This window comes from Stigmatopora nigra, chromosome 13 (assembly GCF_051989575.1).
Source record: "Stigmatopora nigra isolate UIUO_SnigA chromosome 13, RoL_Snig_1.1, whole genome shotgun sequence".
Lineage (NCBI taxonomy): Eukaryota > Metazoa > Chordata > Actinopteri > Syngnathiformes > Syngnathidae > Stigmatopora > Stigmatopora nigra.
Genome location: NC_135520.1, coordinates 1,791,907 through 1,816,366, shown reverse-complemented (window position 1 = coordinate 1,816,366; position 24,460 = coordinate 1,791,907). Strand labels below are relative to the sequence as shown.

Below are 24,460 nucleotides of genomic sequence, written 5' to 3'. Positions count from 1 at the left end.
CAGAATTCACAGTTTCCATTAAAGTTGGAAGGGTTACAATCTTTTCTCAACGCTCCATAAAACATTTCTACTTTGGTAAATTCCAGTCTGGTTCTACCTTCACTTTTGTATTAAAAGTTTTCAATTCCAAGAATCTGTACTTTTCTTTATGTTTAAGATGACTAACATCTGTTTTTAGGGCTATTTTTCTTCTCAAAATGTTCACTTTGTCGCATTATATGTTGGAAAGATATGTATGAATGTTATATGTAAATGTTGGAGTTATTCTGTGATACTATTATATATATATATATTTGTGTATTTAATCATTTTTGTATGAGAGCTTCTTCAATTTGGCTGGGGCGAGCTCTGACCTTTACCCTAGAATGCAGACCTAGAAGGACGCTTAAGAAATTGCAGCGTGATGGTGACGCTCTTTTCGCTTGATTATGGAATTGTTTTGTAAGTATTTTAATGAAAATTTAATCTAATTGTATTTATTTTTTAAATTTTTAATTTTATTTAGTTTTTGAATTTTTATTTTTATTTATTTTTTAAATTTTTTAATTGTATTTATTTTTTAAAATTTTTATTTTACTTATTTTTTAAAATTTTAATTTTATTTCCTTTTTAAAAAAAATATTTATTTATTTATTTAATTTAAAGTATTATTTAAGTATCATTATTAATGAACCTAACAGTAAACATTGAATCACTTTAAGTAAAAAAGCAATGTAAACGTGTGCAAAAAATTGAGATAGGTCACCAGAGGAGAATTTTTAAAAATAAACCAAGAAAAAAAACACAAGAGAACAAAATGTCAACAAGAAGCAAAATTCAAAGTGACATTTAAAAACATTGGGAAATAATTTATGAATAAATAGACAATGGGACAAAAGAAATGTGATGGAACAAATTCAAATTGCATCCAGAGACGTATTCTTTCATAATCTGGCTTTTTCCAGTAACTGTCACGCAAGTTAAACCCAAAAAATATGACCCAAAATCTGTTTTTAAAAAAAAAATCAGGCTATTTGCATGTACTTCATCTTCCAATTGTTCTCTCTCAGCAAAAATATATTCAAAAAAAAAGACTGGAAACACATTATACACTGGAACGTACTGGTTTACATTTCCATGGAGTTTTGGGGGAAAAAACCCTTCTGCTTTTAAGCCCATCAAACAAAAAAAAAATGCTCAACAGATCCGCGGACCGATGGAAAAGATCTCAAAGTATTGCCAGATGTCTTTTTAGCGTTAACGGATTCACGAAGTAGTCACCATGGCGTCCGGGACAACCAAAACGGTAAGCCGTCACCAATGGATGGCAATGATGAAGAAGCCAAACTGAACTCTAACCCGAATTGGCAGTCAAGTTGTTAACAGTTACGGTTTTGTTATTGGGGTTCCCTGACCTGGCGTCTTAGTCTCGATTGAGCCACGTTGTGGTTGGGTTTTTTCGTCAAATTGGACAGATAAACGAACAAAAACTGAAGAAGGGAGGAGTACTAAAACTGAAATAACTGAAATGTATTATTGAAGAAGAATTTAAAAAACAACAACAAAGTTTCCAAGCTAAAACGCGGTGGATTAAGACGTTTTTGCGGATTTAAACGGGTTGGAAAGGTAAACTGCAACAGAACACAAACAAAGTGACTATACAATGGGTGAGTAGTTAGGACTACATAGGTTTTATCCGGGTACTCCGGAATCCTTCAAATGCACGTAGTAGGAAAGTTGAATTAACTCAACAAAACGTGATTTTGACAGAAAAATTAATTAATCAAGCTCTGTAACATATTATTTTACAATTATTGACATATTTAAAGACATATATTTACAGTAATCCCTCAAATATCGTGGTTAATGTACACCAAACATGGCCGCAACAATTGAAAACCAAAGTACACAAGTACAACTATCAAGAAGTGTATTTGTTAAATATTACAGCCAATGTAGTACTATCTAAATAGAATATCTGTCTATCAAACAATTGTAAATACTTTATGTACTTTACTCAGAGTGAAAAACTTATTTCCACTTAATTTAAATAAACAAAACAGTTTATTAGGACCTTTAAATGAAGTATCACAGTATATAATTCCCATTTAAATTGACTCATGCAACATTTAAGTTATAGTATTAAATCTCTTAGGCCTAAACGGAATGTAATAATCAATTTTAAGAAAAAACGGAAACCTCAGCTATTACACTTTTCATTTACTAAATAATACTTGGTCCTAAAATCCCAACCATCAAGTATGATTAAATGATCCGTCAAAAAAATGGTCTCTTGCGGGATTATGGCGACCCTATAATCACATTTCATAAATTTGACTGTATTTACATTTAAGGGAATACAGATTTTCCGCTGGCCCTCGTCAACGGGGGATGAGTAAAACGCAGTCATTCAACAAAAGACTTGACATTAAGACTCCAAGCGGCGGGATAATTGGCAACACGTGTGTTTTGGAGGCCCACGCCGCGGAAGCCTGTGGGAGACGGCTACCATTTGAAATCTTTCCTCATCACGGTGAAGACTAAACATATTTTAAAGTAACAGTAAAAGCCAGGTCTCCATTGGGGAAAGCCACGTGCAGGCCGCCTCCCATTTTTCTTCCTTAAAAGGTCGAGGAATAGAAAAAACTCTCAAGTGTTTGCCATGAAACATCGACTTATCTCAAGCTAACTTGACTTGAACACAAAAAATCAACGATTCCATTTCGATATCACGTTTTTTTGTATCCCGAAGATTATGAAGTGCGAGATGAAAGATATGAGGCGGTCATCATTGCGAGATTGACGTACTGCCTGTCAAGTTGGGTTGCAAAACGGGCCAAGCCGTCTAGGTTTAAAGCATTAGAAGGTTTGGAATGAATCCACCTTCCTGCTGATAAACGTTAAAAAGAGTTATAGTCTACGTTTAAGTACATTCAGCTCTGGGTTTGTTTTCTTGGCTACTCTTTCCGATATTTTTTCCCTCAAACCACACGCATGTCTCTGATATTCATTCATTTTCCTTCGGAAAAGGGTCGCGGGGGGGTGTTGGAGTCTATCCCAGTGAATATAGGCACCGATCAGTGAATTGTCTGCTAGCTGATTGCACGATACGATACAAGTTTCTATACTTATGTGTAACTTATATACTTACATGTGTGTATATACTTACTTATGTGTGTATATACTTATTTATGTGTGTATATACTTATTTATGTGTGTATATACTTATTTATGTGTATATACTTATTTATGTGTGTATATACTTATTTATGTGTGTATATACTTACTTATGTGTGTATATACTTACTTGTGTGTATATACTTACTTGTGTGTATATACTTACTTACGTGTGTATTTACTTATGTATATACTTACTTATGTGTGTATATACTTGTGTATATACTTACTTGTGTGTGTATATACTTATTTGTGTGTATATACTTACTTGTGTGTGTATATACTTACTTATGTGTGTGTATATACTTGTGTATATATACTTACTTGTGTGCATATACTTGTGTGCATATACTTGTGTGCATATACTTGTGTGCATATACTTGTGTGCATATACTTGTGTGCATATACTTGTGTGCATATACTTGTGTGTATATACTTATTTATGCGTGTATATACTTGTGTATATATACTTGTGTGTGTATATACTTGTGTGTGTATATACTTGTGTGTGTATATACTTGTGTGTATATATACTTGTGTGTATATATACTTGTGTGTATATATACTTGTGTGTGTATATATACTTGTGTGTGTATATATACTTGTGTGTATATATACTTGTGTGTATATACTTACTTATGTGTATATACTTACTTATGTGTATATACTTATGTGAATATACTTATGTGTATATACTTACTTATGTGTATATACTTATGTGTATATACTTATGTGTATATACTTACTTATGTACATATACTTACATATGCACATATACATTTACATATATACACATGCATACACACATTTAGTTTGCATGCCATTCTATCATGAAAATACAGCCTTCATAAAACAGAATTGTTTAACGTTTGCTATTTTCTGGAGCTATGAACGAACCCTAATGAAGCAAAAGCAAGGCGCCACATGGGTGACCCTCAAAAACCTCTACTTCCAAACACATTTCAACAATTGCAACCTAAACACGCTCATTAGAGGGTCTGTGGAACGTTAAAAAACACACGCACACTTCTACTTGCATCAAATACAGTAGTTTTTACAAAAAATGTACACATTTGTTGCGTCCCGGTTCTGGCCTTGTCACTCAAATCCGCCTAAGTTCCTCCACATGTCCACGGACGCTGGAACATTTTCCTCATTTCTCCGAACCTGCGGTTTTTGGAGCTAGCTCTCGTGTTTCCATGAAACGTGTTTGAGGCCCGGGACAATCCCTCAATACACCTCAAGTGGATTTCCAATGAAACTAATCAGAGACTGATGGGCAAATCAACAAAATCAGCAAGAAATCCCCTAAAAAAAATCAGAGGCGCCATTTAGAATGCCATCCAGACTAATCTGTTAAAAACCTGGTAAATACTACACATTTCTATTCATCTCAAAAGTCCATCAAAAATCCCAAATCCTACCAAAACTAAAACAAACAAGCCCAAAAACCATTTTCTATTCTGGACTAAATTCTGCTACCAAACCTTAAACCACATTAAAAACCAAACATTTCCCGTACTATTACACTCTAAGACTCCCTTTTGTTTATATTCTTCTGATATTTACCGACCACATCTTTAAATTTCATCCCTAATTCGACTATAAACATCCACAACCACTCATTCACCCCGCCAACCAATAGAAAAGAAGTACTCCAAGTCCTCCAAAATAAATACAACATCATAATGATTTTTCCAGATATTTGCTTTGTTTAATACTGGGATTTTTACAGATCTAGATCCGGACTACTCAATATATCGATCACAAATCCTGATCATGTGATCAGATTTTGAAATTTCAGTCAACCGTGTTCTTTTACACCCAAAAACGAGAAAATTCAGTTTTTCAGCGGACCCTTGGCAACCATAAATTTCCCCTTTTCTACCCTCATCCAATATCCAGACGCTTGTAAATAAGTTAAAAGTGTTCAGAAATTAAAAATGTTCAAATTGAAGTTGATTCAGTGCTATATTTTGTATTATAATTTATATTTAAGGCCTATATAAGTATATTGAAGGTTTATATAAGTACATTTGTAGGTTTAAGGCTTTTATAAGTAACCAGCATTGGTTTGTACTGAAAAAAAAACATTTAAAAATTGAGTTGAACTCAAGTTGTAAGAAGAGAGAGAGACCTTAGACATTTTTTTGCAGATTTTCATCCAGTCTGAGATCACTTTACAGACGCTGACAAAGCGGCATGTGCTAAGGAAACCACTACATCCAACCACTTGGCTTTTTGCCACCACGCTCCATTCTGCAAGCGACCAATTTTCGTAGGTAACGTGAATCAAAAGTGGAAATCCAAAACATCTTTTATTCCGACGTCCTAAAAACCTAAATACGCTTTTTACGGTGATCTTTTAAGACAATCCTGTCACTTTCAATTGGTTTTAAAAGACATGATAGTGTCACCATTTGCAAGAACAAATTATTAAGACAAAAAAATAGCAATGTTTTAAGCAGATGGTCTTATGAAAATGTGTGTGCGTGTATTATTTCAGCTGCAAAGTGAGATCTACGATTGGATAACGAAAAGGAACGTTACAATTGTCAAATTTCCTGAGTTTTTTTGAGTCATTTTCAGACGTTACGTATTCATTTTCATATCTTTAGGTCATGAAAATCCAACGTTTATCAGTTTGACGAGATGAAACAGATTTGTCATGGTCACTAACAACTAGAGTACGGCGTCCAATCATTCCTGTCATATTACAGCAGGTCATGCGATATTTCCGAAATCCCAAAACTCAGGACTTTTATTTTTTTATATATTTCTAAGCCACCAAAATATTCTTCACTCATTTTTCCAGACGCTCCCATGGTGCCACCGTGAGGTCAAAGTTTCCATTTATGACTTTTAAAAAAGCAGATGTTTTATTGTTCTTACCCTGCTCTCTTCATCTTATGTTATGCCCACCTGCTATGTTATGCCCACTCCGGCAACCCCTTTATTTTACCCGCATTACCTCATGTATTATCCTCATTGTCTCATAGCATTCCTAGCCTCATACCACCGACTACAAGTAAGTGTTAACCCGGTTTGGATTACTAGTGAGCTCACCTCTTGGATACATCCTCAAGGATTACGTGTACTGACAATGTTTTATCGTTGTTCCACAGTTTTTTATGCCTATTCATTTACTCATCTTCTGGCTACTTAAAAAAATGATTACTACCAGGCGTTACAGTAGCATAACAGCCAAGACAAATAAACCCAAAGACACTTTGTTCCCAAGTCACCATAATTAAGTAGGAGGACCTAATCAAGAATTACTGCTAAGTACTTTAGTCACTATGGACCTACGTATTTATGTTACCACTTACTCATGTTAACTACCTATCTATGTTGACTACTACTTATTTACAGTAATTTTCTGGGGTAATTTTTTTTTGTACATTTTCTTGTAAGTTCATAAAAATGTGAAAATCCATACTGGAGTAAAATAAATAAATACTTTTTTTACTGAAGTAAAATACATAAATACTTTTTTTACTGGAGTAAAATACATAAATACTTTTTTTACTGAAGTAAAATACATAAATACTTTTTTTACTGAAGTAAAATACATAAATACTTTTTTTACTGAAGTAAAATACATAAATACTTTTTTTACTGAAGTAAAATACATAAATACTTTTTTTACTGAAGTAAAATACATAAATACTTTTTTTACTGAAGTAAAATACATAAATACTTTTTTTACTGAAGTAAAATACATAAATACTTTTTTTACTGAAGTAAAATACATAAATACTTTTTTTTACTGAAGTAAAATACATAAATACTTTTTTTTACTGAAGTAAAATACATAAATACTTTTTTTTACTGAAGTAAAATACATAAATACTTTTTTTACTGAAGTAAAATACATAAATACTTTTTTTACTGAAGTAAAATACATAAATACTTTTTTACTGAAGTAAAATACATACTTTTTTTACTGAAGAAAAATACATAAATACTTTTTTTACTGAAGTAAAATACATAAATACTTTTTCTTACTGAAGTAAAATACATAAATGCTTTTCTTACTGAAGTAAAATACATAAATACTTTTTCTTACTGAAGTAAAATACATAAATGCTTTTCTTACTGAAGTAAAATACATAAATACTTTTCTTTACTGAAGTAAAATACATAAATAAATACATTTTTTTTAAAGTTAAAAAAGTGAATTTTTATTTATTTATTTATATTAGTTGTGACCGTACTTTGTGGTTTTTAGTTTATCACAAGATTACTCTATCATGTTCACTAATGTATTCATTACTTATGATTATTATTATTATTGATTATTTATCCATTTGTTTGTTATTGCTATTTATGCACTACCCTATTTATATTATTGAGAACTTATTTATGATTATCTATCGGTTAATTTGTTAGCTTATAGTTGTTCTTTATGCACTTCCCTACTTATTTATGTTGTTGACTACTTAATTGTTCATTACTTATTAATCGATAATGTATTTATTAGTTATTTTTAATTCATTTATCAATTCTGAACCACTTTTCCTGACCATATTGTTTGAAATGGACTTTAAATATCATTATACTTGTATAACAATAACAAATGCATTAAATTCAATGACATTTTTTGACGCTAATGATTTTACAAATATCCGAGTGTACCATGGTGGTCCAAAGTCAGCCCTTTTGCAGGTGCAAAGGGTGTAAGCTAGTGTAAGTAAACACTATTTAACTCAAATTCACATGTAATTAAGGGGTTCTTATACTTCTATTTTAGGCAACAGAGTGGTCGACCCTCCTACAAAAAAAAGACCTTTTCGCCAATTCAGCTGTGCTCGTATTTTGGGTCGTTTTCAGAGAAAAAATGAAGTACCTCTGGCTTTCACTGATTGCCGCCTGTCACTTTTAGGGGAGTTGATCCTTTTGGGTTTGTCGAAGAACCGCCACAATAAAGTCCACGGCAGCTGAAATGCATCAGAAAAAAAAATGGGAGTTAACCTGAAAAGTGATTACTGATGTTTGATTACAGTGTGTAGTACTCTGAACTGTATTATAAGGCGCACTGTCTATTTTGGAGAAAATTTAAGACTTTTAATTGTGCCTTATAGTGGTGAAAATACGGTAATTGCTATTGACTTCCAGGTATGAAGCACTCACTACTACACAGTCACCTCTAGAGCCAGCCATTGTTGATGTTTTGGATTTTTTTGTATAAAATCTTGAAGTGGGGGAGGAGCTATATGATGGAAGATGTTGTAAACTAAGATGGCATCTGCATATTTAACAGTATTGTTTCAGTTCAGGCGTTTTAGTTTTTTTTAATATACGACAGTGGTGTTTTTTTTGTTTTTGTTTTTCTGTTTTTTTCCATATATAAGGCGCACTGGATTATAAGGTGCACTGTCTATTTTGGAGAAAATTTAAGACTTTTAAGTACGCCTTATAGTGGTGAAAATACGGTAAATACAATTTGCAGACATGTTCGTTTGTTAGTAAGTTGAATGTTCGTAAGTAGGGGACGAAAAAAACCCGGTTAAATGTTATTTATAATCTTGTCCAGGTCTTATTTTGGACCACAAATGTTTTATTTCCACACAAAAACATACGCACAACATCAAAACCTGTCACAACCACATGTGTAGTTATGAAATAAAACAGTTTCTGTTCTATAATTTGTAAATATCTCGCAGTACAATTGCTTTACTTGTCTACCATTTTTGTTGTTTTACAGGAAAACATCGATTCTCGCCACTGGGGACGCCGGACAGATGTGCGGCGTTATTGTCAACTTCAAATTCGCAAACATTACGGAGCACATGGATCGCATACGGTTGAAGTCACGTGGGTTGAACGAAACCAGTTGCTAGCAAAAGGAAATGGAATGGGAAGGGAAATGGGGAGGGGGAGATATGGTAGCCCACCAAACGTGAATAAAGTGGAAGCATGTTTTCCATCTTCTAGTTATCCCATCCCACATTTGCTGACAGCAGTTTTATGTTGTCTGCCAATGTGGAACACTGATGCCGTGATCGCGTGACAGGTCGGAGGTCTGGCATGGCGTTTCCCATCATGCACTTGTTTGCTTTTCTTATATTGTGGTCAACATTAACTGTGTTAGCGTTTCAGAAGAGGAGTTCATGTTAAATGGATATATAGCGAAGTTTTTGCAATATTTTGGGAGGTTGAAGTAATATTACACACCCAGGTAGTTATTTATGGGTTTGATAGGGGTCATGTGACTTTCTATTAAAGGGTTGTTTAAAGTCATATGATTGCCTCAAGGGGGGGTGTTTAATAGAATTTGGGAGATTTGGACTTAATGGAGACTTAATCTTGAGAAAAATTGATAAAAATTGACTTTTATACACATAGAATGTCCATAAGAAATTATATCTAAAAAAAATACTTTGTAGAATGCATTTTTTTAGTGTTTTTGAGTGACATGGATTGAAAGAATCGCAAAAAAATGACATTTGAAGCATTTTGTTAGTATAAACTACTACCCAAACAGATGTTACTACATAAAAACTATAACATACCAAATGTAGAAACTAAGGAATATTAAGATCATAGTATATAATATAAAAAAATATACTGAAGGACAGTGCAGTAATCTTAATTTCTGTATGTGGCTCCAGTTTTTTGTACTAGGTCTACAATGTCTTCTGTGTCTTGTGTCTGTCTTGTTACTGCAAGAAATGTCCCAAAAACGGGATGAAATAAAATTATAACGTAACCTAAAACATTTATTTTCCTACTCCAAGGACATTTTTCACATTCTTTACATAGCAAATTAATGTCAAAACAATACATCCTAATAACTGACAGCCATTTTGGTTGGTTAAACTAAAAAAAAGATAGTTAAAGTGTTTACTAATCTTAAAATCAACTAATTTCCACCCATTTCCATATCAAGAATCTAAAAAAAAACTTCCTACGAGGAAACAACATTTCCTCAATTAGTTTCTCCTTGATAACATAAAAACATTCCACTTGGAAATCTGGTATGAAGTCATTCCTTTAAACTGGGAGAACTGGCAGAGAATTTTGTAGACTAAAATCTCGACAATAATTTTCTATCTCCGCCACTAATGAAATAGTCGATTTTAATGCTTCTTCTTCTCATCTGCTGTCCTCTCGCGGTCGGAAATAATTTAGCTTTACCACTCAACGATAATTTAAAGAGCCGAGAGATTTATTGTAAGCTTTCTTGTCGGGCATCTGTGTTTACTGGTTGCCGTGTCTACGGAGATAAAAGGCACTTTGTAGGCTAACAAGTAAGAATGCGGGTGGCTTTAACGCAGATTGGAAAAGCCTTTTATCAGAATTGATTACAACAATAGAAATTGAAAATGTCTTTCATCTGCTTGTTTAACTTCAATGCCTTCATATTAAATCTGGGTGTATATATTAAACTTAAATAACCCAATGGGTTACTTTACTGAATACCATATGTACTAGTAGCTCTACTTAAGAAATGTATTCGAGAATTGGTATTTTTCAGTGTTTTTTTTCGCCGTTAGTCAATGCGAATGGCAGAGCTTGTTCGCTAATACGAGAGGAATACATAGTACTTTTTAGTAAGTAAGTGGTCGTGCGTTATCCTATTGTGAGGACATTTCTGTGTATTATTTTGGGAATATTTTGAAGGTAATACTAAAGCAAACAACCTTTGATAGGTTGTATATGAAAGTCAGAGAGGAGGCGGGGCCAATAGAGCCAAGAAATGTATCAAAATTTAAAACTAAATTTGAGTTAAGTTTAGTGTAAGGTTAGATTAAATGTATTTTTGAGTGTCTGCATCGTAATTAAAGTTCATTTAAATTTGTTTATGTTACGAGCGCGTTGCCATGCAAAAAGTATTTCCGTCTAATTTTAGTACTTTTAAACATATTGCAGTACTATTAAACACATTGTTGTACTATTAAACACATTGTAGTACTATTAAACACATTGTAGTACTATTAAACACATTGTAGTACTAGTAAGCACATTGTAGTACTATTAAACACATTGTAGTACTAGTAAGCACATTGTAGTACTAGTAAGCACATTGTAGTACTAGTAACACATTGTAGTACTATTAAACACATTGTAGTACTATTAAACACATTGTAGTACTATTAAGCACATTGCAGTACTATTATACACGTAGTACTATTAAACACATTTTGGGACAATTAAACTATACTTGTTATTTGTTACTTTGTCAATAGATGGCGAGTTAGAACAAATAAATATGTTTTTCCCAATCCAATATCTTGTTTTTGGTGTTTTTTCCAGAGTGTTGGAACAAATTAATACGTTTTTAGTTCCTTTCTATGGGAAACATTTGTTTGAGTTACGAGAAAATTGACATTAGAGCTCAGTTCTGGAACAAATTAAGATCATATCTCGAGGTATCACTATATAATGTATTTTTGTACCTGATAATATCTCGTTTCTCGCCCTCCATATTTCTCCAATCACACAGCAAATATGCTTTTCAAGTCTTCCCACTTCCCCACAACAGAGAGATTTCCAAAGGCCACAAATTCCTTTTTAACGTCCATATTTGCAAGCATTGATGTCCCCCATAAAGAAGCCAGTAAATATGCATTTAGCACCCTTAGCCTTTTCATTACCAAGCTTGGGAAATGTTCAACGGAATGCATAAACACTAGATTTGCTCTACTCGAGTACGATTGACGATTTAACTGATAGTTAATTACTAGCAAGGGAAAAAAAAAATCGGACTTTTACATCAGCGTTATGGGAAAAAAAACACGTTTTAGCTTAATTATATACTGCAATTTAGTGTTTTTGTCATTTTTCAAGAGCTCAATTGAAGTTGGACCTATTTTGGGCCTTTTAAAGAACATTTAAAAACATACAATGAAGAAAATCCGGTAGTGTTCAATCGCTAATAACTTTTCGGCGACCATTCGTGTTGCAACGCATGTGTTTTGAAACTTGCTAGCATAGCAGTTGGGTTTTTAACATGTCTCTCCTCAAACAAACTGCTAATTAAAAGCTTTTGTGGCTTTTAAAACGAATCTACTTGGTTAATCCGGGGTTTAAGACATATGCGCAAAAGGTATGCAAGGAATTCTGGGTAAAAAAACAACATTACTTTGTTTTGTACTCGTTTGAGTCGTGTTTTTGGCTCCGAAAAACAGATTAACATTCAAAAAACGTAAATCCAGGCGTACCCAACATACAAAATGGAGTTCTAACTACTATATTTTATTTGCTGTGAAACCATGTCTAACTTTTGTACCAAAAAAAAAACGGATTTTCCTTGGTTGCTTCTACACGAAACCCACAGAGATTTTCATATTAAAAATAATTTAGCAAATGTGCTTGTAAAATTAACACCTAAGAGTTAACATTGGCATATAATATATCTATAGGTAAACCCACAAACATTTAGTACTACGTTTAAGTGATGTGGTGCAGTTTTGAAAATGAGAACAGAGTAGGTTTTATTTTAACTATGTGCAGTAAACTAGAGCGTTTTGCCGGATGACATAATGACCTGAAAATGGTGGGAAGAGCAGAATGGCACTGAAATGTTTACGAGGTCGGCAATTCCAGGAATTTGAAAGCCACTATACAGAATAAATGACTCCAGTCTTGAGGCATTTAAGATGAATGGCTTATCTGTGAATTGGATTTGATAAGAATCATCTGCTACTTTGTTTCTCAGTACTACAACTTGATGGACAGTGACATCTACTGGTTCTAAAACCACCAAAAATTAAGCCTGAAGTGTCTAAAAGCAGGGGTGGGCAAACTTTTGGGCCTGATTGGGGGCCATATTGAATTTAAAAATGTGAAATATGGACGGGGTCAGCACATGATACGAAACATATAAAAAAGTGCATCCGTTAATAGTACATATGAAACATAAACAGAAAAAAGGACTATAGTATTAACATACTTATCATTAAAGTAAAAAGTATAAAGAATAAAGTCAAAAAAAGGAATGTATTTAAAAATTTGACAGATGGGTTAGCACATGATACGAAACATATAAAAAAGTGCATCCGTTAACAGTAGATATGAAACAAACAGGAAAAAAAGGACTAAAGTATTAACGTACAAACTCATTATTAAAGTAAAAAGTATAAAGTCAAGTCAAAAGGAATGTATTTAAAAATTTGACAGATGGGTCAGCACATGATACGAAACATATAAAAAAGTGCATCCGTTAACAGTACACATGAAACAAACAGAAAAAAAAGGACTAACGTATTAACGTACTCACTCATTATTAAAGTAAAAAGTATAAAGTCAAGTCAAAAGGAATGTATTTAAAAATTTGACAGATGGGTCAGTACATGATACGAAACATAAAAAAGTGCATCCGTTAACAGTACATATGAAAGATAAACAGAAAAAAAAGGACTAAAGTATTAACATACTCGTTACTCATTAAGTAAAAAGTATAAAGTACAAAGTCAAGTCAAAAGGAATGTAGTAAGAAATATTAAAATGCTGTAAAACACGAAAAACAGAGCTACTGCCACTGGCTTCTGCATGACGGCGCCATCTTGGGCAGTTCAAAAAAAATGACGGCATTGACCTACATCTGGTCTTTTGGGCTACTTCAGTCCATATTAAAGAGTTGCCCTGCCAAAGATTTAAGCTAGCAAAAATTTTACAGGAGCTATTTCGCAAGACTCATGGGGATGATTTAACGTCGGCCAATGAGCTCATACTTTGAAATAATGATTACAGGCAACACTATTTCCTGCTGGAAACTGATTATTTCTACAAATGCATACATGTGTTTCACACTAACGTTCTTTTGCGCCAAAATCCCGTCAGAAAATACTCGCTTTTAGCGCCAGATTAAAAAAAAAACACCGATACTGGTCGAAGTTACAAGACCAGGTTTTCCAAAAAAGCCAAAAACGACCTGATTTTTTTGTACGTGCAACCTATCAGACCGGTCGCCACACGCCTACTTTATCCCTAAATGTCAATAAAACCGTTGTGCGGACAAGTTAGCAACGATAAACGTCTAAAATTGCTGAGTCGACAGTCTGCTGGATTTTTTTGGGAGAAATATGATGAGCCGAGTCGAGAGATTTGTCGTGCGAGAGTGGGTTTTTTTCGGGGGGGGGGGGGGGGGGGGGGGGGGGCGGCTTTTAATGAGTGGAAAAATGGAAGCTGTAGAGCTGAATTTGCATGGAGGGCTTGGAAACTAATCACAAATCACAGTAGGCAGTGGAAAAGATGGGCGCGGAATTCTACCAAAATTGGCGGAAAGTCAAAGGATGCCAGAGGTACGTACGTCTGTCAACACGAGGTTTGGACACGTGAGTAGAGGGTTAGGTTTTTTGGGTTTTTTTCTTACTCGCATCAGCATTTTTGCTTTTTTTTTGCAGTTTTTTAGCGTGATGTCACCAACTAAGTGGACTCATTATGTCAGAGGCAAAGATTGTTAATTGGGGTGACCACATTCTGTTAGAATGATGTCATTACTTATTTTCCTGCTACTCTGGGGAAAAAAAACAACAATTTTGAGCCGGTAATATCGTTAGCACGTTAGCATTTTAGCGTAGGTTGACTATATTTGGTGATAATTAGCAGTTTAACCAATGAAAAGTTAGCAAAACTTGTTTTTTACTTATAACTTTGCGGAATGACATTTATATCTGATTTTTTGGGGGTCAGGGGGGTGATTCCTGGAAGGTCAGGCTAAAATACAATAGTGTGCACGGTTGGAAATATCTGGGTGTGATTTAACAGGGTGATGGCAGATTCATAAAGCGAACAATGTAAAAAAAATAAAAATAAAATAGACTCCATTTCACGTCTTACACAGGTCATTTGTCTACTTAGTGAGGGATTAAGTCACATGACCTGCTCAGGTTCACCCTAAAGATTTTTGATGGGTCATGTTCTAGTACACCCCATTATTCATGCAAAAAAGGTCTATAGGATTATGGATTTAGGAAAGTTTACCTTAAATGGTCATACAAGCTTAGAATACATAACAAGTTGTGTTAAAAATGACTTACCATATTTTCTTGCACGTTGGCTGACTTTGTGTATAAGCCAAATTTAGGCAAATTCAAAAAGGAGGTCATGTGAGCAGTACAACCAGCAAGTTTGTCTGTGGTGGTCTAGTTGGTCATCCTTAGGTAAGATGAAAAATGGCAGGCATAAGTGAGGTTTTTTTTACGTTTTATGCAATATTTTTTATTGAATTTCATTCATAGACATCAAAATAAATTTAGTTTAGCATTTTATCCGTTTATCTTTTCACTATTTTGAAATAAATGGCCGCTAGTCTAATTTATGCGCATATAAGCCTTACCCTCGATTCAGTCATAATTTTTTCATTGACAAATACACCATAAATACAAAAAACTACAATAACCCCAATCACATAATAAAGATGTAAAAAGCTCTTTGACAATCTCCAAGTAAAAAAGCCACAAGTAAAATGGCCGCCAGCATTATCGCCCACAACAACTCCGCAAGGGAATCAATCCCACGCATCCAAAACCCCAAGCCAGAGAATTCAGTAAAAAATAAAAGCTCCCAACAAGTTACTATCTGTAAAAACGCTTACATTTGCTTTTAAAGTCAATAAAATAAGATGAAAATATGGCACTTAACCATATAACCCGATTAAATCCCGCCCACATCTAGACTCCTACTTTCCAACAACGTCCATTACGATACAATAAAACATTTCACCACCTTCCAAAACGTCTACAAAGAGCATCTCTTCAATCTGACCAAAAAAAAAATACACTTCTCCATCAGTTTTAGTAATTAACTAACCAATAAATCTCCTCTAGACTGACAAGACTAACAGAGATTTAGGACGAAAAGGAAATCCGGCGCTAGCGCATCTGTTTGCTAGCTTAACTCTGCGGATGTTACGAATGTTTTTGGATCTATCGGCCAAGAACTTCCCTAAATTCTCCTGGGAACCACCCAAAATGGATTCAACACGATCGATAATAACTTTATCGGGTCGTAAAAACAGATCTGAAATTTCCTGGTGTACGTTTATCTTATTTTTTAAAGTGTTGGAACAGTTATATAACCTAGAGTTGTAGATCATGTCATAGGGGGCAATGTTCTTGTTGTGAGGAGGTCCTATTTGGGGCCTTTGTTGGTTTTAATAGGGTTTGGGAACTCTATGATTCAGATTGGTATGTTTTCCACAATAAAAAATCAAAGTATGAATACCCCCCCATGAGCTATGAAAGCTTTTTCGTTGTATTGCGCAAAGTATCTCGAGAGAAGGTCTGGAGTCAAGATGGGTATCGTCACCCCCGTTAGTTCGTAAACGGCAATAGCGGATGATTTAAATCGGTTTGCAACATATGGCTTTTATGTGGTTTAAAATGTGTCGAGGGTATTTGATTAAGGAAATGGTTTGCGACAAATAGGGATGAAATATTTCTACAATTTTCGAATGAGTAGTAATGCCGTCCTTCACCACTTGGCGGCTTCGTACGTTAAGTATTAAAAAGTCAAAATTCCCATTGAAACATTTCCCTGTCTGACCATATTTGGATATTAATACATCTTATTTAATCAATACATTTTGATAATTGTACATATTTAATTTTCTGAACCGCTTTATCCTCACTAGGAGGGTGCTGGAGCATATCCCACCTGACTTTACACACTGAATTAGTGTAGTGTCCAATCATAAGTGGAGCGACCTGGATTTGAACTATAATAGTACTTGTGTACTTATATGTAGTATAGTAGTATTAATACTTGGCATTTTTTTTCAATTACCAAGGCCATGGTTGTATTTTAGGGATTATAAATTGCAGTATTTTTATAGTTTGACTGGGCCTTTTGTAAAATAAGACATTTTTTTGCTATTAAGAGGCTCAAAAAGAAGATTTAATTAAATTTTAATGTTTATAAATTATGTATCAACCACCAGAAAAGCTGTCAAATCATTAATGACCAAAAATGACTGACTAAGTCACCCAAATAATGCAGTATATCAATAAAAAACGACCAAAAAGCTTCAAATAGGCATTAAAGTACCAATAACCTTTAAAAAGTTTAGCTAGGATAAAAACTGTCACGTTTTTGAGCTCACGTTCTTGTTTTCAGTTAAAAAAAATCAATTTTTACCTCTTTGAATGGAAACTGGCAATCTGACAAGACTGCAAATCATCAATGAAGCACAGTACTCCGGCGCCCCCGCTTCGCCATCCTCCCGAACATCCTCCGTGACCGATTCAAAGGCGTGCGATTTTTTGCGTACGGAAGCTGGAGATGGAAAAAAAAAAAGGTTTAAATCAGAGAGAGAAAGAGAAAACCACAAATCTCAGTCGGTCAAAACCATCATTTTGCATCCACGTGTGGCCAAACATGCAAAAAAAAACAAAAAAAACAAAAACTGCACACCCAAGCCAGAACTTTGTGGTCCAAAAAAAATGGAAGACATGTTTGGAGGACTGAGGTGATCCAATTAAGCTCTCTGACAAGATTTGAGGTCGACCATTTCCATGACTTCATTGGCAAAAGCGTTTTTTCTGGGAAAGAGTTAAGCAGATTGCGGTTTGTGATAACGTCTTCCCAAGTCGTGATAAGTTTAGATAGGTGATATATTGTCGGGTAAATTATTGCTGGTAACCGCTTTAGCCTCTTTTTTCTTTTAAATGGATTTTCCGAAAGGCATGATTTACGATTAAAAGGTGAAATTTTGAGTGGAATTTTTTTTGGTGTAGAGCTAGCGTGTCAAATTTGGGTTGCATTAACGTCTGCTAGATGGGATGTGGGATGGACCATTTTAGATAGAATATTTCCATTTTTATAATTGTATTTTTTTTTTTAATTGGATTAGAACTGGATTGAAAGAACTGGATTAAAAAGAACTGGATTAAAAGAACGTAATATTCAGTTTTTGTTTACATCTGAAATAATATTTATTTTAGTTTTTTATTTTAGTAAGGGAAAACATATTAAAATTTGTTTTTCAATTAAAAAGTGTTCAATATTATAGTGGAAATATTTGTATATATTTATTTTTAGATTTTACAAAATGCTTTTTGACCTAAAAACCCAAAAAACAAAAAAATTGTTTTAAAAATGGGGGAAAATGAGGAAATATAATATACATCTATAATCTTCATTCGAATTTAATCTTAAAACCAAAAGTCAGCACTCTGGATTTACCTTCTCGGCCGCACAAAATGATTTGGCGGGCCAGATTTGGCCCCTGGGCCGCCACTTCAACACCCATGTCTTAGAGTACTGCAAACAATGAGACAAATAGAGATGTTCTGATTAAATTTAAGTCAATATACTGTAAGATATTTTAAGATAAATTACGAGAAAAAAATGGGAGGACATGTTTGAAGTGTCCGAGATCAAAGTGTCAAATCTAGAGTACCTTTCGTGGCAGCTCATTCTGACGCGTTCATCTTCCCAAGGTCAACAGGACAAGCTTCCGACAATCCCCACGAGCCAATAGGAACTCTGTAAAAAAGAAAAGAATAATAATAAATGAGCAAACGGTATTTTCCCCAGAAGCACAAACCAGTCCAACCACGTTATGTAAGCTTGGACAGCACCACTAAATCTTTGGGTTGGTTCCGTACCTGTCGAACAGAGAGCAGGCCATAGCTTGCATGGATGGCATTCATCTGAACTCCCGTTTTCATGCCAGACGGCGTAAAAAATGAAAAGCACGTCTGCCAATTCTCAATTCTACTTGATGTTTTTGACATATGGACGCTGGCTTGCTTCTCCCCCAGTGCGGCAGCAAAGGCTGTAAAATCAATTTAGGTTACAGCTATAACGTTTCAACCCTTGTTCCTTGTCTCAGCAATTTTCGGGAGTTCTCGGCTTCATTAATCTTGTTTTATTTTATTTATTTTTGGGGAGCTTTAAGAGGACACCTCCAAAAAATATATACAAGTACATTTACGAGCTCCCTTGCTTTTTGTAATCTTGCAATTTCAAAAAGTCTTTATTGTCATTATACAAAGCTTAATATAACAAAATTGGTGATGCTATCCCACAAAGTACGTTTTCCCAGTAAAAAAAACACAAATAAGTAACATAAAAATCTAAAAAGTTCCATCCTGGCAAGGTAAATTCTAAAATATTGCACAATCTTAAGATATTGCACATGATGCTAACAGCTTGACTGTCTGGGCCATTGCTTTCTGACACGCTATATTTATATATACTTGACTTGACTTTGTCTTTACTTGACTTGACTTTGTCTCTACTTGTCTTTACTTGACTTTGTCTTTTTTAGTTGACTTTGTCTTTTTGACTTGACTTTGTCTTTTTGACTTGACTTTGTCTTTTTGACTTGACTTTGTCTTTTTGACTTGACTTTGTCTTTTTGACTTGACTTTGTCTTTTTGACTTGACCTTGTCTTTTTGACTTGACTTTGTCTTGTTTATTTGACTTTGTCTTGTTTATTTGACTTTGTCTTTTTTAATTGACTTTGTCTTTTTGACTTGACTTTGTCTTTTTGACTTGACTTTGGATTTTTTACTTGACTTTGTCTTTTTTAATTGACTTTGTCTTTTTTACTTGACTTTGTCTTTTTTTACTTGACTTTGTCTTTTTGACTTGACTGTCTTTTTGACTTGACTGTCTTTTTTACTTGACTTTTTCTGTCTTAACTTTTCAACAATTTCGCATGTTTTACAAAAAAAATCCCCTGCAAAATTTCTTATCCAGCATCCCCATTTTAAAATGATAAAAAACGTATAAAATACAGGAAAAACTTCTACGTTGACAAGTACGCAAATAAAATAATCACACAAATGTTAACCCTATTTAGCTTAGAAAAAACTGAACATTCAAACTTCTGTTTTGGCATCAAATCAGCTTGAATGTTATTGCAATCAAACAGTTAAAAAAAGCAATCATTGGCTATGAATTTCAAGGAATACAATTTCTTTTCCTACTGTCATTTGATCGTTATGTTCAAACAGTGGCCTGTAATAATGACTAAACAGACATTTTTTTTTCCAAGTGGTTTGACTCGTGCGCTAAATCAAAACGTGTCTGCTGGGAACTACTAGACTGGAGACATTTCCAGGTACACAGTACGTACGTAGTTACACAATCACCCCAGTGGAGAAGATCCACAGCAGCAAGTTTCCTCATGTGGACTTCAGATGTCTCAAGCTCACATTGAGGGAAAGAAAGAACATTCCGTCGGAATTGGGCGGGACGCCATCACGCCGGGAGCGAGAACAACCCGGAGTCGACGCCGGAAAGTTACGACGCGGCTCTGACGTAGGAATGGGAGGACGTTTGGTTTCGGGTCACGTTGTGGATTGACTTAGTGAAACTGACCAACTACAATGCTAGCATACTTTAACCTCAGAATTAAGAATTCATGGTCTAAAAACATCATGTGTTGTCAAATTTTAGCACAAATATTTAGTGTGCAATACATTGTCAAATTGTGAAATTTGTCATGTAAACATGAGTCAATTTTATGCTAAAATCGAAATGAAAATAGCATAGAGAACTTTTTTTTAATCAGAAAATTGCTAAAATGCATTTTTTAAAACATAAATAACAAACTTACATGAAAATAATATGTTAATTTTTTTTGGGGAAATCTACTATATATAAAAAGGATGAACGTATAAACAAAATAAGAGGCAAAGAGCCACATACATTTAGGCTAGGAGCCATATGCGGCTCGAGAGCTTTTAGGCACATCATTGAACAGAATGGAAGGGTTCATTTGTCCGATTCTGAGTTCCTAGTAACAGTAAATAAAACAGTTTTGGATGCTTTAAAAAATATATATGTATTGTATTTTACAAAGAAAAGGACTAAGTGGCTAAACAAAGTCATACCTTAAAAAAACTACAAAGACTTTAAACTTCATTTAACCTGTAAGTCAGCCATTAATTTTTCACTCCCCCTTTACCTTACATCAGTGGAAAAATAATTTATTTGTCTTTGGCCTCCCCTCAATCAAACCCATGACCCCTGCTACTACATAACCTCTCGTTCCGCCTAGGAAACACGGATCTCCACACTTCCTGAAAACCAGCGCAATCACAGCGACCACTCACACCACTCCAGACACCCGAAACCACGTCAGGGTCCTTAATCAAGACCATGAAAACTCTCGCCCGGCGTGCGGTGGAGACGCAAAACAATCCCGCCGTCAGTCAGACGCGATCATTTTGAGACTCTCCCTTCCACCACCATTTTTTGAGTGAACACGAGTAACCCTCCCCCCCTCCGGCCTGATCGTTCTTACGGCACCCTCGCGCGTACGGGAGCGCCGGCTGAAACCGACTGCCACCTGTTTTTGATTAGTGTAATTGCTCTCGGTGAGGTTGGGGAGGGAAATGCATGACAGCTGAATGCGAAGCAGGAAAAAAAAACCTGACCCTTGCAGAAAAAAATGAGTGGAAAATGAGGCGCTTTGCTCCGGGTGTGCAAAAAAAAAAAAAAAACTAGTTTAGTCTAGCCAGAGTCATACTATGAAGTCATTGCTTCTCACTTCTTTAGTAAGCATGAGGCATTTTTGAGGAGTTGGAGTCAGACGGGTCAAAGGGATAGCCAAGTTGGGCCAGACAGAAGCAATCAATCACACTCCGAGAACCAATGTTGTTGGAGTCATCTTCCCCCCGTTGATGTAAACAGCTTCATTCAGCCGGGGGTGAACTTCAATAGCTCGGAAAGACAAATATGCAAGAAAAAAATGGCGGTGCGGGGAAAGAGTGGTGATTCTGTAGAGTTTGCATCTTCTCCCTGGGCTTGTGTGGGTTTTCTTCGGGTATTCCAGGTTCCTCCTACATTCCAAAGACATGTTAAGCTGATTGGACGCTCTAAATTTGTGTGATTGGTCATTCATCTCATAGCTATAGCTAGCCAATGATTCAGGGCGTCAGTTAGGATGAGCTCCGGCACCCCCGGCGAGCCTTGTGAGGATAAAGTGGTTCAGAAAGTAGGAAAATAACATGGAGGGATAAGGAAGTAGCAGCCAAATGTGCAAAGAGGGAAGACTGAGGCCATTTTTTTTTTACAGCGGAAGGTAGATCCAGTGATGCGTTCAAAGTATGCGTTTATAGGAGGATTCCATAGTGTCTTTATACAGGAGTCTTTGGCATTTAGCCACAGAAATGCTTCATTAAGTACAGGAAGCTATCACAGTTAGTTTGCGTAATGAAAGTTAATGATAGTACACAGCTAGTATTTTTTTCCCCAGTCTTACTTTTGGGAGACTTAGTTCATAGGAAATCCTGATAATACTAAATACCTAATACTTAAAATTGTAAAAAAAAATGTATATGTAAATATTAAGAGATCCAAAGTCTTGCGTGTGCTTTCTTCGGGTACACCTGTTTCCTCCCACAACCCCAAAAACACAATATAGCCTGCTTGAACACTCTAAATTGCCCCTAGGTATGATTATGAAAGCTTACCTGTCATTGGCTTGCCGCTGGAAATAGTCTCTAGCACCCCCACGTGAACAATGTGAGGATAAACAATACAGAAAAAGAATCATTCTATTTGTACAGTATGAATAAGCTATAAATTACATTTGGGACCAAATCAAACCCGCGGGCCACATGTTGCACACCCCTTAGATAAGTAGCATCATGTCTCAGCTGGATAAAGTAAAGCAGACAGAAATAGTGACACATCAAAATGACTCACTGGAGGCTATAAACCACCTGTATTCCCTCCCCGATGAGCAAAAAAATCGTTTTTTTAATGTTTTGTTATTAAAGTTGATGACGATCTTACCTATAATGGCGAAGTCCATGTGTCGCTCCTTTTGGCTGAAGACATCGATCACTTTCTTCTGGAAGTCTTTTCTTCACTTTTGAAAGTCTCTCTATCTTGTTAGAGATCGTTGCCAATTAACAAAGTCGTTCTTGCTGACTTTCAAGTCTTTTTCGAGCTGAAGATGACATAAACGCTAACGCAGTAGTAACTACTAGCTAGCTTCACGTTAGCGTTAAATAGCTATCTACCCCGGAAGGGCCATCGATTTCTACGACGTAAAACTGAGGATCTAAGACGTCTATACAAAATAAAATACAAACACATTAGCGACAAACGGTTACCGACATAAACACGGCTTAGCATCGTGCAAAAGTTGATTTAGTTAATATAAAATTCGGTCAAGTTTAGCCACTAGCCTTATTGTGTTTCATCACAAGCCATGTGGGGAAGTGGGCGGAGCTACCTGCACCTGCACGCAATCAGCACATTCTTAAAGAAACAGGCCACCCAAAAATAAGTGTTGAGATATTGTGATGCTAGTTGCTAATGACAATTTCAAATATTATGCTGTTTTTTTGGGGTATTACTCACTAGTTTGTCTTGTTTTATGTGTGGGTTTTGTATCCTTTAGGGCCTTGTTTTTTGTGTTTTATACCTACTGTGTACATTAAGCAAGGTTTAAATGGTGAACCTGAAAATTAAAATGTAATATACAAGTAGCATGTTAGATTCATTATTATTATTTTAAAATGAATAAGCATTCGTTTTCTGAGGCAAGGGGTGCTGGAGCCTATCCCAGCCAAGGTGGAGTACCCAGAGAATTCCCACGCAGGCACGCGCAGTGTGAAAAATGAATCATTCATTACCAATGTGAATAAACACTTGATTTTGCAATCTGTTCCAGTATGTTTATCTCATCAAAAAGGGAAACATGAAGGAATAAATTCCTTTCCTTCAATTGCCACGAAGACAGACTTAATTCTCATTTTGTTCCTCTTTGGGGATGAAATGCTCACATGCTTGACGGCCTGGATCTTTGATTTATTCCTATAAAATGGCGAGCAAAAATGCTAAGACGTTGGGGTTAAACGTTCGTGTTAGAGACTCAAATGTTTATGACATGTTTTACATTGGGTTGCAGGCAACAATAACATATGTTATTTTTTTTCAATCATTCATTCAAATTCACAGCGTTTAAGATTCTCTATTATGATGCAAAGTCTGCCATCTAGTGTTTCTTGAATGTAGAATTATTGTTATTATTTATTTATTTTCATAACTTTAAGGCACTGCACAGCCTGGTGGACAAACGAGGGAACACTCAATTATATTCAATACTATATAATATTAACATTATTATATATATGAATAAAAGGTGCCAAATTTGATTTAGAAAATTGTAAAAATATAATTTGTGACAATAAATTTAGCTGCTTTGTTTAAACAAAGGCAGTTTTATTATAATGAATCTCATTATTGCATTGCTGTAATGACATAGTCTTACCACAGGACGGCGGTAGAGATGATTTAAGTCATAATCAAACTGTACTTTTCGAATTAAAAAAAACGTCTCTGAATTAAAATTCTGCATAAACTGTGTAGTCTAAATACAGAAAA

At 34.9% G+C, this 24,460-nt stretch overlaps 1 protein-coding gene across 3 annotated transcripts in view; it reads right to left on the bottom strand.

Moving 5' to 3' along the window:
• The window catches only part of LOC144206019 (uncharacterized), a 41,515-nt gene extending 18,214 nt beyond the window's left edge, over window positions 1-23,301 (bottom strand). The window contains exons 1-8 of one of the 3 annotated variants that reach the window (XM_077730689.1): window positions 22,862-23,301; window positions 18,714-18,883; window positions 18,506-18,591; window positions 18,289-18,366; window positions 17,518-17,645; window positions 17,242-17,379; window positions 15,144-15,261; window positions 8,006-8,096 (exon numbers count right to left, since the gene is read on the bottom strand). In XM_077730689.1, the coding sequence (XP_077586815.1) occupies window positions 8,006-8,096; window positions 15,144-15,212 (160 nt within the window). In that variant the 5' untranslated portion in view covers window positions 15,213-15,261; window positions 17,242-17,379; window positions 17,518-17,645; ... (2 more) ...; window positions 18,714-18,883; window positions 22,862-23,301. The remainder of the gene's footprint in view (window positions 1-8,005; window positions 8,097-15,143; window positions 15,262-17,241; window positions 17,380-17,517; window positions 17,646-18,288; window positions 18,367-18,505; window positions 18,592-18,713; window positions 18,884-22,861) is intronic. The other 2 variants (XM_077730687.1, XM_077730688.1) reach the window with 2 other exon arrangements.
• Between the last annotated feature and the right edge of the window lie 1,159 nt (window positions 23,302-24,460).